Source organism: Ranitomeya imitator, chromosome 10 (assembly GCF_032444005.1).
Source record: "Ranitomeya imitator isolate aRanImi1 chromosome 10, aRanImi1.pri, whole genome shotgun sequence".
Lineage (NCBI taxonomy): Eukaryota > Metazoa > Chordata > Amphibia > Anura > Dendrobatidae > Ranitomeya > Ranitomeya imitator.
The window spans coordinates 102,734,559-102,750,254 of NC_091291.1; the positions used below are offsets into that span (position 1 = coordinate 102,734,559).

At 45.9% G+C, this 15,696-nt stretch overlaps 1 protein-coding gene across 1 annotated transcript; it reads left to right on the top strand.

Annotated features, from left to right (window-relative positions):
* The first annotated feature begins 1,764 nt into the window (after positions 1 to 1,764).
* On the top strand, positions 1,765 to 11,376 carry ICMT (isoprenylcysteine carboxyl methyltransferase). The gene is made up of 6 exons (XM_069741952.1): positions 1,765 to 2,006; positions 2,998 to 3,086; positions 4,086 to 4,255; positions 4,441 to 4,658; positions 8,434 to 9,857; positions 10,583 to 11,376. The coding sequence occupies exons 1-5, from the start codon at positions 1,794 to 1,796 to the stop codon at positions 8,614 to 8,616; spliced, it is 873 nt and encodes a 290-aa protein (XP_069598053.1). The 5' UTR covers positions 1,765 to 1,793; the 3' UTR covers positions 8,617 to 9,857; positions 10,583 to 11,376.
* The last annotated feature ends 4,320 nt before the right edge of the window (positions 11,377 to 15,696 follow it).

Below are 15,696 nucleotides of genomic sequence, written 5' to 3' on the forward strand. Positions count from 1 at the left end.
TATACACTGCACAGTACCACTCCTCCTGTATATATACACTGCACAGTACCTCTCCTCCTATCCTGTATATATACACCGCACAGTACCACTCCTCCTGTATATATACACTGCACAGTACCACTCCTCCTGTATATATACACTGCACAGTACCACTCCTCCTGTATATATACACTGCACAGTACCACTCCTCCTGTATATATACACTGCACAGTACCACTCCTCCTGTATGTATACACTGCACAGTACCACTCCTCCTGTCCTGTATATATACACTGTAGAATTTACAATAGCTGTCACTCATATAAGAAGTGAAATCTGGCATTGGACTATACCTAGATTTCTCTGCCGTATCTGGGCATCATGAATCGTGGTATGTGTTAAAGGGGGGGGGGGGGGACCCACTGAGACTCTTTTGCCCGGGGCCCTCAAAAACCTGGAGCCGGCCCTGGGGGTGGGTCACCGGGCTGCGGCCGGCGCTGCAGCTGTTTAACGCTATTGACGTGTGGGCCCGCGCCCGCACGTCAATAGTTAACAGCCGCCAGCCAATCTGAGGCTGGCAGCTGACGTCAGTCCCAGTGTGCATGTCGCCGGCGTCTGACATCATTGTCAGTCGCCGGCGAGTGCACGTTTCAGCTGCATGGAGAGAGCAGGAGCGCGGTCAGGTAAGCAGAACTTGGTTATTTTTGCAGTCCCGATCATGTGATGGTAACATTCACCGGCGAAACAATTAAAGTTCTACATCTGAGGTCTTATTCCTGCGGGGGGGGGGGGGGGGGGGGGGGCGCCAAGCTCGGGACCAGCCCCGGGCGGCAAAAGCTCTAGCTACGCCTCTGCATCACTGCCATGTGCCGGAGCGTCCGCGGCCAGGCTACATATCAGTCTCCACTCTTTCCTTCGGATGTTTTAATCTCTCCTGTCGCCATTCCCTGCACCTATACAGGGGGCAGCTATAGGTCCTGGCGCCTGAGGATGGGGGAACCCCATTCCTGTAGAGTTAATTTGGGGCGAGACACGAGAGGTCTCCAGATCTGCCAGCATGGGTCATATTCGGAGACGAGACCACACCCAGCCATATCTGCCTGTCCTTGAGCTTCACATTTCCGTCGGTATGGGCCATCGCTATGTGTCGGGCCGACGTACCGACGGATGTTGTGAAATTCGTGCACGACGTGGGCAGCGGGTGCAGCTTTTCAACGCATCCGCTGCCCATTCTGCAGTCCGGGGAGGAGGGGGCGGAGTTTCGGCTGCGCATGCGCGGTCGAAAATGGCGGACGCAACGCACAAAAAAAACGTTACATAGAACTTTTTTTGTGCTTCGCGTCTGCCAAAACACAACGGATCCGTCGCACGACGGACGCGACGTGTGCCCATCCGTCGCTAATACAAGTCTATGGGCAAAAAACGCATCCTGCGAGCACATTTGCAGGATCCGTTTTTTTTTGCCCAAACCGACGGATTGCGACGGAGGACATAAGACGGAAGTGTGAAAGTAGCCTTACACAGTTATAGGATATCTTTCCCTGACAGGAAGCCCAACTCTTGAAAACAGTAAGTGATGAAAACAAAAAAGTCAATAGAAAATATTAATAACACACAAAAAAAAAATGATGTGGAAGATGGAATAGTGACCTGATATCAGCCACGTGCAGCTATGACTTCACCACAGTGCTGCAGTACCGGTATCCGGCCAGCAGGTGGCGCTCCCGCGGTGTGAACGCGCCTCCTCTTCTGCGTCCGGACAGCAGACCGCGGACCGGAAGTGCGTAGCCGGCTTCCTCTTTGCCTCCACCAAGATGGCCGGCGGTGGGCTGGTAGTGGAAGGCAGAGCGAGTGTCCTGAGTTTCGTGCTCGGGGTGTCGGTCATCTCGCTGCCGTTCATCACCAGCAGGTACACGGAGCCGGGGCAGACCCTGCTGGGCAGCGCTCCGGGGAGGATAACGCTCGCCCTGTTTGTGGCAGCGGTGAACGGCGTCCTGCTGCTCCTCTACCGGGCTCATCTCTACCAGGTACAGTCCTGGGTGCTGTGTGCGGGGTCTGTGCACCTGCTGACTGAAGGGGTTAACCGTCCTATGACAACTCCTCCGGTCAGGAGCTGCTGCAGCTCCTCTCACACCTAGGGGGGCTTTCTGTAATACATTTATTTGCATATCTGTTTACATTTTTTTTTTAATAGTATATAGATTTTTTTTTTGCTATATTTTTATGCAGGTTTTTGCATTTATATATAGTTTTTATTTATATATTTGTACTATTTTTTTATTTTTGATATATATTTATATATATATATATATATATATATTTTTTTTTACAGATAATTTTATAAACTATAGGCGCCCCTTTTTAGGGCATGTGGGCATCTTAGGTTCAGGGTCACCTCCTCAGAAACGTCTTCATTTAGCCAAAATTGCTTTCAGACTTATTGGGACTTTGAACATCAGCTCATAAAATACCATCTACATTTTCCCTTCCCTACTTGATAACTGGGATCTGACCACTAGGACCCCCCATAACCCCCAGTTGCCAGACTGTAGTACCCTGCCACAAGAGGGCGTTACATTAGGGGGCACATACTACACCGCGGCATTCAGAGGCTATGGCGCCAATGAAAGCAGCGCTCTGAGCCGCCAGCGCTCAAGGTCAGATCTCATACTCTTCTGTAATAACCTGGTAGCAGGCATTGTGTGCACAGACTGTAGGCCCGGACCCCCATTATTTCCAGGGTGAGTCCTCCACGGCAGGAGCTTTCTCCCTTCCGTTTTGACCCCTCTCCAGTATAGGACAGCCTTAATAGATCATAGGGACCCGTATAAGTGCAGCTCATATCATGTTCTGCAGGGAGGAAGAGGTTAACAGATTGAAGGAGATTTCTTCTAAGAGGATTGCAGAGGAAGCTGACAGCAGGGCAGTGGGGGCCGGGACTGCGAGAACGGAGGCATTGTCACTAATGATCAGATATCATGTAACATTGCTCCTGCCATCTGTTGTCTGTGCCCGCAGGTCGCCATCAGAGCCGCCTTCTTGGGCTTTGCGTTTGGCTGTGGCTTGTTAATAGGCATCACTCAGTCACCATGGAGGCACTTCGGGTGGTAAGTGTCTGTGTGTCCACAAATGAGTCCCGTGGCTCGTTTACCATCTCTTTCCTTCACTTATAGGCCCGAGCCTGAGGCTGCACTACTGCTGACAGCACGGCATTATCAGTGTCCTCATGGAGACCCTATCTGGCCTCATCGCCATTCATATGTATAGTCTACCTGGCCTGAGAAGTGTCAGCTGTGTAGGGGCAGTTCTGCATTTGGTGATTTGGATGCACACATGCCAATCCTGAGCCCAAAGTGTACTAGATTAAGGTGCGCCAAATTTACTAAAAGGCGCATCACTCTTAATAAAGAAGGCTGCCCGTGGAGTAGGAAATTAAATGTTAACCAGCCGTGAGCATAGGCGGTATTGGTGCACAGGCCGGGCAGCTCTCACCATAAGGGCGCAGTCAGGCGGCCATATACATCGGACTGGCCGGCGGCACTCCCCTCCCGAGTACGGCAGCTGCATAGAAATATGTGCAGCTCTCACGCCCGGGTCGGGGGAGCAACCGGCCAGTCCGATGTATACGGCCATCTGACTGCACTCTTGACAGTGAGCGCCGTCCATCACGAGCTAGGGCTTTACCCAAGGTGCAGATCGAGGGGGCGTAACAGTGCACCCAGCTCATGGCCACGTCGTGGAGGCACTGAAGCCCCCTCACTTGTACACAGAATAAAAGTTTATTTTCACAAGCCCTGAAACAGTAACTGGTAGGTGCTAGAATGACTTCTATAGGGTGAAGTCCCCTATACACAGTATAGTTAGTCTGAAAGACGTTTTGGGGGTGACGGACTCCCCTTTAACATCCACACAGCAGGTCGGTTTCTATACGGAAACTTTTGCAATGCGTAGAAGAGACTTTTCAGATCTTAATAACTTTCCCTGTTGTATTACACTGCGGGCTTCCTGTACCCAGATCTGCACCGTGTGCACGTAGCCTTAGGTTTATAAATCCGCCATTGATGGCTCACTTGGGGTGCACATCTGACCTTGTCTCTCTCTTCCAGGTACATCTGCTCGCTCTCATTTTTCCACTACTCTGAATATTTAATTACTGCTTTGAACAATCCTAAAAGCCTTTCTCTGGACTCCTTCCTGCTGAACCACAGTGTGGAGTACACGATGGCCGCCATCTCCTCCTGGCTAGAGTTTACTATAGAGAAAACCATTTACCCAGGTGTGTGTCCACGGCCAAAGCTGAGTCTTCAGCCATGCGTCCCTCTTTTGTAGCAAAACTAGTTCAAGCATGGACAACCCCTTTAACGTGATATATCCAGGATAGAAGTGACCAAATTGTGCCGCAGCCATCAGTCCGGAGATTTGGCGAGTTTCTCTATTTTACAGCATTATTCTGTTTTCCAGAACTGAAGCAGATCACATGGCTGAGCGTCATTGGGCTGTTCATGGTTCTCTTTGGCGAATCTTTGAGGAAATCTGCAATGCTTACAGCCGGTTCCAATTTCAATCACATTGTTCAAAATGAGAAATCTGAAACGCACACCCTGGTGACCAGTGGCGTCTACTCCTGGTCCAGGCACCCGTCCTATGTGGGCTGGTTCTACTGGAGCATCGGGACTCAGGTATAAACTTTTATTTTGCTACCCTAAATGTGCTAACCTGCCTCTTTTGCCTTTGATCTATGCAGGCTTTTATTATTCATTGGGGGAAACATTTTGTAAAGCGTCCAGACACAAGCTGTTATACACAGAGCTGCAAATGTCAGTGTCCATGCATCACAGAAACCGCTTATTGACATCTATAGGACTTTGAAATACTTTTCTCCCGGGCAGTTGGACACTTTCTGCCACATTTGACTACTACTGCGTTTTCTTTTTTTTTTTTTCATTTCACTGCAGTAGTATCATAAATGTAAGGTCCTCACCCCTAGTATTTTACTTACCAGCCATCATCTTTTGCTGTTCTCGCTGTTGTTCTAGTCTAGTGATGAGCGAGCATGCTCCGATAAGGTGTTACCTGAGCATGCTTGTGTCCTAATAGTGTTTTCTCCGTACTCGAATAAAATGCTCAAGTTGCCCCGGCTTCATGTCTCGCAACTATTCGACAGCCACAACACATGCAGGGATTGCCTGCTTGTTAGACAATCCCTGTATATGTTGCAACTGTCGAACATCTGCAAGACATGCAGCCACCGCACCTCGTGCATATTTTTCGAGCATGCCGAAGACACTCGACTAGGACATGAGTATGCTCAGATAACTCCTAATCCGAGCATGCTTGCTCATCACTATTCTAGTCACTTTCTGCTGGTTATGACCTACCGGATCGCTCCAGTATTTGATGGGTGAGCCGGAGATCACATATCTTGACAGTCTGAGAGCCAGAACGAGGCCATAGACTTACATTGGGAACTTGTGACCGTTATCTCTGACTTACGGTCGTTCACGAGCTGTCGGAACGGGACCGGAGTGGTGCCGGGAAGAGCAGAAGACTACGGCTGGTAAGTGTGTTACTGAAGGAAGAGAAGGCGCAATAGTGATGCCACTCAGACAGTGAAATAAAATAAAAGATGCTGGCGTGGTTCTGTAATTGCCCACAATTCCATTATCACAGATCTTTTCTAACAAAAATACATAGTTTATTATTCTCTGTACTCACAACTACAAGTCCCAGCGTCTGATCCTCCTGACTGCAGGAACCACTGAATGGATTTTGAATAATTAAAACAGTCTTACTAATGCCTGAAAATAAGATGTGCGGTGTAAATATCTCCTCATCCTGTAATTAATGCTAATACAGGAAATCTTTGTAACATGTAAAAATCAATTCCAGAAAATGGAAGCAATAGTGTCAATGTAATTCTTACGAAGTTATATAATTTTTATAATGATGTTTTTTAAGTGCAGGTTATAACCTACTGCCCTAGGGACAAGAAAGAATAAATTCTATAATGTTGCTTCCTGGGCACAAAAAATATATTTTAATGAATGGGTAACTACTATAATACTGCCCCCTATGTACAAGAATATAACTACCGTACTATAATACTGCTCCTATGTACAATAATATAACTACTATAATACTGCTACATACAAGAATATAACTACTATTATACTGCTCCTATGTACAAGAATGTAACTACTATAATTCTGCTCCTATGTACAAGAATATAACTACTGTAATACTGCCCCTATGTACAAGAATATAACTACTATAATACTGCCCCTATGTACAATAATATAACTACTATAATACTGCTATATACAAGAATATAACTACTATTATACTGCTCCTATGTACAAGAATATAACTACTATAATACTGCTCCTATGTACAAGAATATAACTACTATAATACTGCTCCTATGTACAAGAATATAACTATAGTCTAGATTATTTAGTCTAGAAAAAAGACGACTGAGGGGCGATCTAATAACCATGTTTAAGTATATAAGGGGACAATACAAATATCTCGCTGAGGATCTGTTTATACCAAGGAAGGTGACGGGCACAAGGGGGCATTCTTTGCGTCTGGAGGAGAGAAGGTTTTTCCACCAACATAGAAGAGGATTCTTTACTGTTAGGGCAGTGAGAATCTGGAATTGCTTGCCTGAGGAGGTGGTGATGGCGAACTCAGTCGAGGGGTTCAAGAGAGGCCTGGATGTCTTCCTGGAGCAGAACAATATTGTATCATACAATTATTAGGTTCTGTAGAAGGACGTAGATCTGGGTATTTATTATGATGGAATATAGGCTGAACTGGATGGACAAATGTCTTTTTTCGGCCTTACTAACTATGTTACTATGTTACTATGTAACTACTATAATACTGCCTCTATGTACAAGAATATAACTACTATAATACTGCTCCTATGTGCAAGAATATAACTACTATAATACTGCCCCTATGTACAAGAATATAACTACTATAATACTGCTCCTATGTACAAGAATATAACTACTATATTACTGCTCCTATGTACAAGAATATAACTACTATATTACTGCTCCTATGTACAAGAATATAACTACTATAATACTGCTCCTATGTACAAGAATATAACTACTATAATACTGCTCCTATGTACAAGAATGTAACTACTATAATACTGCTCCTATGTACAAGAATATAACTACTATAATACTGCCTCTATGTACAGGAATATAACTACTATAATACTGCCCTCTATGTACAAGAATATAACTACTATAATACTGCCCATATGTACAAGAATATAACTACTATAACACTGCTCCTATGTACAAGAATATAACTACTATAATACTGCCCCCTATGTACAAGAATATAACTACTATAATACTGCTCCTATGTACAAGAATATAACTACTATAATACTGCCCCCTATGTACAAGAATATAACTACTATAATACTGCTCCTATGTACAAGAATGTAACTACTATAATACTGCTCCTATGTACAAGAATATAACTACTATAATTCTGCTCCTATGTACAAGAATGTAACTACTATAATACTGCTCCTATGTACAAGAATGTAACTACTATAATACTGCTCCTATATACAAGAATATAACTACTATAATTCTGCTCCTATGTACAAGAATATAACTACTATAATACTGCCCTCTATGTACAAGAATATAACTAGTATAATACTGCCCATATGTACAAGAATATAACTACTATAATACTGCCCCCTATGTACAAGAATATAACTACTATAATACTGCTCCTATGTACAAGAATGTAACTACTATAATACTGCTCCTATGTACAAGAATATAACTACTATAATTCTGCTCCTATGTACAAGAATATAACTACTATAATACTGCTCCTATGTACAAGAATATAACTACTATAATTCTGCTCCTATGTACAAGAATATAACTACTATAATACTGCTCCTATGTACAAGAATGTAACTACTATAATACTGCTCCTATGTACAAGAATATAACTACTATAATTCTGCTCCTATGTACAAGAATATAACTACTATAATTCTGCTCCTATGTACAAGAATATAACTACTATAATACTGCTCCTATGTACAAGAATATAACTACTATAATACTGCTCCTATGTACAAGAATGTAACTACTATAATTCTGCTCCTATGTACAAGAATGTAACTACTATAATACTGCTCCTATGTACAAGAATGTAACTACTATAATACTGCTCCTATGTACAAGAATATAACTACTATATTACTGCTCCTATGTACAAGAATATAACTACTATAATACTGCTCCTATGTACAAGAATATAACTACTATATTACTGCTCCTATGTACAAGAATATAACTACTATAATACTGCTCCTATGTACAAGAATGTAACTAATGTAATAGTGTCCCCATATAACCAGTGCAACATATTCTCACCCATATGTCTCTTGCATGTCTACAGGTTCTGCTCTGTAATCCCGTCTGTCTGATTGGTTACACTCTGGCTTCCTGGCGGTTTTTCCGTGAGCGGGTGGAGGAGGAGGAATTCTCGCTGATCCACTTCTTTGGCCAAGAATACGTAGATTATAAAAGGAATGTTCCCACGGGCTTGCCATTCATAAGCGGCGTAAAGGTGGAGCCATAAGATGGCGCTGCAGCTCTTAGTGCCGCACTTCCTGTACTGAGGATGGACCTGCCAGCTCCGCTGCCAGCACACGAGGCGGAGAGCCAGTAGAGACAGATTTTACAATCTTTAAATGAAGAGGATTCATTAAGGGCTATGAAGAATCAGTCCACACGAGCGGATATGATTTATTTTTTTGTTGTTGGCACTTTAATCTTTATCCGCTCAGTGGTCCTTTCTGGAATCCTATATCACAATACAGGGGGTAAAAAAAACTTAGTTTTTTTTTTTATAGAACATTTTATATTTAAATATATTTAAAGGACGTTGATCTGCACAGAAAAGGCTGCTTCTTTCTAGACCATTCACATGGATGTTACACACGCTGGCTCCTGTGACGCGCGGACACAATATGGCAGACACAAAGCACACAAGATGACGGCTGCCCCGTTGCATCCTGTGCACTGGCTGTAGAATTCGTGGGGCTTTTGTAGGCCGGGGTAATGATTCCCTAAGGGGACGTAGTCCGGATAAAACAGGTTATGTTGGCAATGGAGGGGGAGCACGATGAGAACGTGGAATTAGTATTAAAAAGCTGCTCCTAACTTTAGTATAGTAAATAACATCATGGACCCCCAATAAGTGTAGGAACAAAGAAGACAAAGTCCCTTCCCTGGCAATGTACTGCTTCATCCAAGTGTAAGCGGGGGAATACTGTGGTCACAGCCCGATTTTATTATATTGCTTGGATATGCCATCATTTTGTGATCAGGGAACCGATAGTGGTGGTGCGTCGCCTTGCTAAGATTTTCTGGCACAGTGATACTCCTGGTCGCCCGACTACAAAGGGGGTCTTTTACTTGAATGGGACCATAGTTCATAGGGTATCACCCTGCAGTGGAAAAGTGGTTAAGCCAATGCAGTGGGCCTTCAGTTTTGCAGTTATTTGGGGTCTCGAAAGTTGGACCACCACTAACACCACTAATCATAATGTGCGATGTGTGTTGCTTCCTAAGGTGGGAAATGCTTTTTTGTTTTGTATTGTAGCTCCGTAAGGGTGGGCGCAGTAAGACCCTCACTGGTCAGTATGTCATAGGATATCCTAATGACGTATGACCATGAAGGCTACATCCAGACTTCCGTGTGACACCTAGTGCTGTCCCATTTCTTTCTCGGACATACACACATCAGCTTTGGTCGGTAAGCTCCGAGCCGGTCCTTTTCTCATAATTTTTCCAAACCAGACTATTATAGTCTATGGAGTTTCCAACAAAATGTATTAAAGGGAACCTGTCACCCCGTTTTTTTCAGTACGAGATAAAAGTACTGTTAAATAGGGCCTGAGCTGTGCGTTACTATAGTGTATTTTGTGTACCCTGATTCCCCACCTATGCTGCCGAAATAACTTACCAAAGTCACCGTTTTCGCCTGTCAATCAGGCTGGTCAGGTCATATGGGCATGGCGACATCGCTGTTTCTTCCCCCAGATCTTGCATATCTTTCCGTTGGTGGCGTAGTGGTTTGCGCATGCCCATCTTCTGAATCCACTGGGCAGGAAAAGAAAAAACGCGCGACCGGCGCTATTTCCCTGGTGATCTGTGGGGGTGGCCATCTTCCTGAGGCCGCGCGTGCGCATATGGAGTCCTCTGCTGCCGGGGGCTTCAGGAAAATGGCCGCGGGATGCCGGCCATTTTCCTGAGGCCGAGATGCGAACTTTCTTTCTTTTCTTCTCCTGCCCAGTGGATTCAGAAGATGGGCATGTGCAAACCACTACGCCACCAACGGAAAGATATGCAAGATCTGGGGGAAGAAACAGCGATGTCGCCACGCCCATATGACCAGACCAGCCTGATTGACAGGCGACTTTGGTAAGTTATTTCGGCAGCATAGGTGGGGAATCGGGGTACACAAAATACACTATAGTAACGCACAGCTCAGGCCCTATTTAACAGTATTTTTATCTCGTACTGAATAAACGGGGTGACAGGTTCCCTTTAAACTAGGAAGGCTTTGTACCTTCTAGCCGCATTTCTTCCGTTTTTCACTGACACAAGAGTCAATGTATAAATAAAGTTAAAACAGTCCAGGGTCCATTTATTTAATGATTACACCCATGGATGTGTGAATTTAGCCTTAATATCATAGGAATATCCATTTAAATCGACACTCCAGTGAGAGAATTGTCCAAAATATAGAGGCAGATGGTTCTATTCAGCTCAGATTTACAGTATTATAGCAGTAAACGTTGTGCTGACTGCTAAAAGCTTCAAACACAATTGCACTAGTATTGATGAGGAGAGCTGCAGGAATACATCATTGGAGACCTCCGCCATAGATTGTGCTGACATTTACTAATACCATAGTGAAGGGAGAGGGGCCAGCACTGAAATACTATCCATATCCAGTCCACCTTGTGCTTCGCTGTCCGACCAGTACTGCTCCCCCAGAGGGTCCGCAGTCTGCCCAACGCCTCAGAGGCCCCATAGCCCACCCAGTACTGCTCCCTCAGAGGCTCTGCAGTCTGCCCAACGCCCGCCAAGTACGGCTCCGCAGTCTGCCCAACGCCTCAGAGGCCCCATAGCCCGCCCAGTACTGCTCCCCAGAGGCTCCGCAGTCTGCCCAACACCTTAGAGGCCCCATAGCCCTCCCAGCAATGCACCGCAGTCCACCCAGTACCTCAGAGGCTCCATAGCCCGCCCAGGACTGCTCCCCCAGAGGCTCTGCATTCCACCCAGCACCTCAGAGGCCCCATAGCCCGCCCAGTACTGCTCCCCCAGAGGCTCTGCATTCCACCCAGCACCTCAGAGGCCCCATAGCCCGCCCAGTACTGCTCCCCCAGAGGCTCTGCATTCCACCCAGCACCTCAGAGGCCCCATAGCCCGGCCAGTACTGCTCCCCCAGAGGCTCTGCATTCCACCCAGCACCTCAGAGGCCCCATAGCCCGGCCAGTACTGCTTCCCCAGAGGCTCTGCTTTCCACCCAGCACCTCAGAGGCCCCATAGCCCGGCCACTACTGCTTCCCCAGAGGCTCTGCTTTCCACCCAGCACCTCAGAGGCCCCATAGCCCGGCCACTACTGCTTCCCCAGACTCCCCCGTTACTGATACTTGGTGTTCAGGAGAAGCTGCTGTACTGGCTTTGGAGTCATCTGATGTTACTGGTAATACTCATGGTCTTCCCGATTTGAGTATGGTCTTAAAATATTCCTGAAGAAACGATCATGTACATCACCAGAACTTCCCCCTGTAGTGATTACAGCCAGACATAATCATTAATTGTATGAGGGTACGAAGACCAAAGACCTACAAGTTACACGTCGGTAACAGCCACAGGGTTAATGTAGAATTTGACCTTTTTTATGATGTTTTTGTTCTAATGCAAATGAAGTATTATATTCAGGGGACCGGATTAATCTCAGGCTGAAACAACGCTAAACTACTGACTGAATTATATACTAAGGCCGCTCGTTATAATATGGATGCTAAAATGTGCCATGCAACATGGCAGCAGTGTCTACATGATGGGCATACGTGGGGTCAGTGGGTAAGACTACTGAATAGACTAATTTATGATGAGCCCAGCTCCAAGTGTCCCAGACTGTGCTCCTGTAATGGGAGCTATGGCCTTCAGAGTGGAGCACGGCCTTCATGGGTGATGCCCAGGCAGCTGCTGGTGTGGAGTGGACCACCTGTTTTAGAGATGACCACCTGTTGTGGTGATCCAGTAGACAGCTGCCTGTCTGGCATAAGATGGCTGATCGTGGCGAGTTGTCCCATCAGTCTGGCCGATGCCCTCTGAAGTAATGGGATACTACATAGTTAGTGCAAATTGATTTGCAGGACTTTGTCTAGTGGCCACGTTGGTGATATATGGCTTGGGAACTACTTCTTTCCCCCGTCATCCTCTGGCCTAGGGTGATGTCACGTGGCACCAGGAGGGGTAATCAGAAGAAGACTTGTGGATGGCGGGAGGGAGGTGATTCTCGGGGCTTCCAGCCAGTGGCTGCAGATTACTGAGATGGCCGATGGATCGGGTCCTAAGCATCGATTCTCTCCAACTCCTAACACTGTGCTATACGTGTGGGTGACTACTCCATTGTTGTAACACCGTTACAGCCCGGTGAACTCGTCGCCCCTCTATTACCGGCCACGCTTGTTGAGAATTCAGTATTATGCAGATCGGTTTCTAACTACTGAGTTACCTAGAAGTTGCCCTGGCCGAGGCGAAGCTACTCGTATGATAAGGGTAAAAATAAGAATATACTATAATAGTGCAGGGTTACTACTTTTTACACCTTCATAAGGCAAATCGTGGTAAATGATCAAAGCGCGCTGAACAGCGCTCCATCTGTGACGCCGCTTCTTGATTTTATTAACTTTTGCTATGGGCTTTAAAATTAGAAAAGTTTGTTTTTAACATTTCAAAGAATTCCTGTTTCATATAAAGTTATTTCTTCGCTTTTCTCGCACAAGGTTTGAGGTCTTGTTTTTTTCTTCTTCATTCACATCCCCTTTTCTTCAAAATTCAGACCAGTATAGCGCCACCTGGCTGTCAGACAAGTGTCTGAATGCTGAGCTCTGTGAGCAATCGTTCGGTATTCACACTGATCAGTTCTAGCCTATGGGTTCTGTTCAGAACCAGTCTTATTTTTTTCTCAAAAACCAAGTGTTCTGAAAAAAACCCAGACATGTCCATTTCTGATACAAGTTATGGATCAAACCTGTCTGGGGGTCTGTAAAAATCACGGACAGCTCACTGATGGCATCCACGAACTGTTTGGAAAATGATGACAAACCTCCATTTTTTTTGCATATAACAAAAACTGATAAAGCAATGAGGCAAAAATGGACACAAAATGCTGAAATTCGGATCCAGTATATTGATGGAAATCAATCTGTTTTCATGCAAAAAAACAAAAACCTGATGTCTGCATGATGCCTAAAGGTGGTGATAAGCCTTATGGCACCAAACAACTGTCAGTACATCGATGATGAGCCCTATGGCACCAAACAACTGTCAGTACATCGGTGATCAGCCCTATGGCACCAAACAACTGTCAGTACATCGGTGATCAGCCCTATGGCACCAAACAACTGTCAGTACATCGGTGATCAGCCCTATGGCACCAAACAACTGTCAGTACATCGGTGATGAGCCCTATGGCACCAAACAACTGTCAGTACATCGGTGATAAAGCCTATGGCACCAAACAACTGTCAGTACATCGGTGATGAGCCCTATGGCACCAAACAACTGTCAGTACATCGGTGATAAAGCCTATGGCACCAAACAACTGTCAGTACATCGGTGATGAGCCCTATGGCACCAAACAACTGTCAGTACATCGGTGATCAGCCCTATGGCACCAAACAACTGTCAGTACATCGGTGATAAAGCCTATGGCACCAAACAACTGTCAGTACATCGGTGATCAGCCCTATGGCACCAAACAACTGTCAGTACATCGGTGATGAGCCCTATGGCACCAAACAACTGTCAGTACATCGGTGATAAAGCCTATGGCACCAAACAACTGTCAGTACATCGGTGATGAGCCCTATGGCACCAAACAACTGTCAGTACATCGGTGATAAAGCCTATGGCACCAAACAACTGTCAGTACATCGGTGATCAGCCCTATGGCACCAAACAACTGTCAGTACATCGGTGATGAGCTCTATGGCACCAAACAACTGTCAGTACATCGGTGATAAAGCCTATGGCACCAAACAACTGTCAGTACGTCGGTGATAATCCCTATGGCACCAAACAACTGTCAGTACATCGATGATAAAGCCTATAGCACCAAACAACTGTCAGTACATCGGTGATCAGCCCTATGGCACCAAACAACTGTCAGTACATTGGTGATCAGCCCTATGGCACCAAACAACTGTCAGTACACCGGTGGACCTCCAATATGACCACCAGTTTCCAGCCCCGTAGCCTTGCCTGTGCATTCCTGCAGACAATCATATCAATACTTTCCATGGGAGTCTGGAGGGACTGGAATTTGCTGCTTTATGTATATTTTTGTTTTATTTTTTTTTTATAATAAAAAAGTAGTTTTGAACCCTCGGTCCTGTGTATCTTCAGCCTGTGATTATACAGGGGGAGATGACTTCAGTTTGTATTTATATACCTGTACATTCCGGGCAAGACGCGCTGCATGTGTAAATAGTGACCCATTATACCCACCGTGAAATAAAGAATTCTATCTCTTTACACATTTATACTCCAGGTCATTTATTCACTTGTCTTTCCATGTTCTGCTCCAGCATTCATTGTGGGACATTAAGGGCACGTGTCCACGTTCAGGATGGCCGGCGGTTTTGACGGGGCAGCAAACTCGCTCCGCCCCCTTCTGAAGACGCGATGATGCCGGATGTATTCATTGCACACATCCGGTATCATCGCACCCCACACATAGGGCCTTGTGTTATACCTTGCGGCGGCGCAACGGCGCCGCAAGGTAAACGGACATGCTGCGTTCTAAAAAGACGCGCCGCATGTCCGGAATTGCAGGGCCGCCGGATGCGTGTTACCACGCATAGTGGAGACGGGATTTCATTAAATCCCCTCCACTATGCTGTAACATCTGGACTCTGCGTGTTTGACGCTGTGTCTCTATGCAGTGTCAATACGCAGCGTTTCCTGAACGTGGAAACGTACCCTAAGAGCAGCACAGAGTATTTCAGAGAAGAGGGAGTTAGTCATCTGTCCACTCTGACTGCATTAGGCCTGTCCCACACGTCCAGATAATTCCGGTACCGGAAAAATCGGTACCGGAATTGTCCGTGTGCTTACGTAACACATCAGTGTGGCACACGTGCGGCAGCCGTGTGCTGCCCGTGTGCCGACTGAGGACCACACGGACCGTGCAGGAGACAGCGCTGCAGTTAAGCGCTGTCCCCTGCATGCAGTGCTGAAGCCGGTATTCATCCCTTCTTCCCAGCAGCGTTCGCTGGAGAGAAGGAATTAATAATTTTTTTCCCCTTAAAAATAAAGTTTGTGCGCCCCCTCCCGCCTCCCATCCCCTGTGCGCTCCCCCTGCTTGCCAGGAAATACCGACACCCAGCTCCAGCGATGTCTCCTCTCAGCG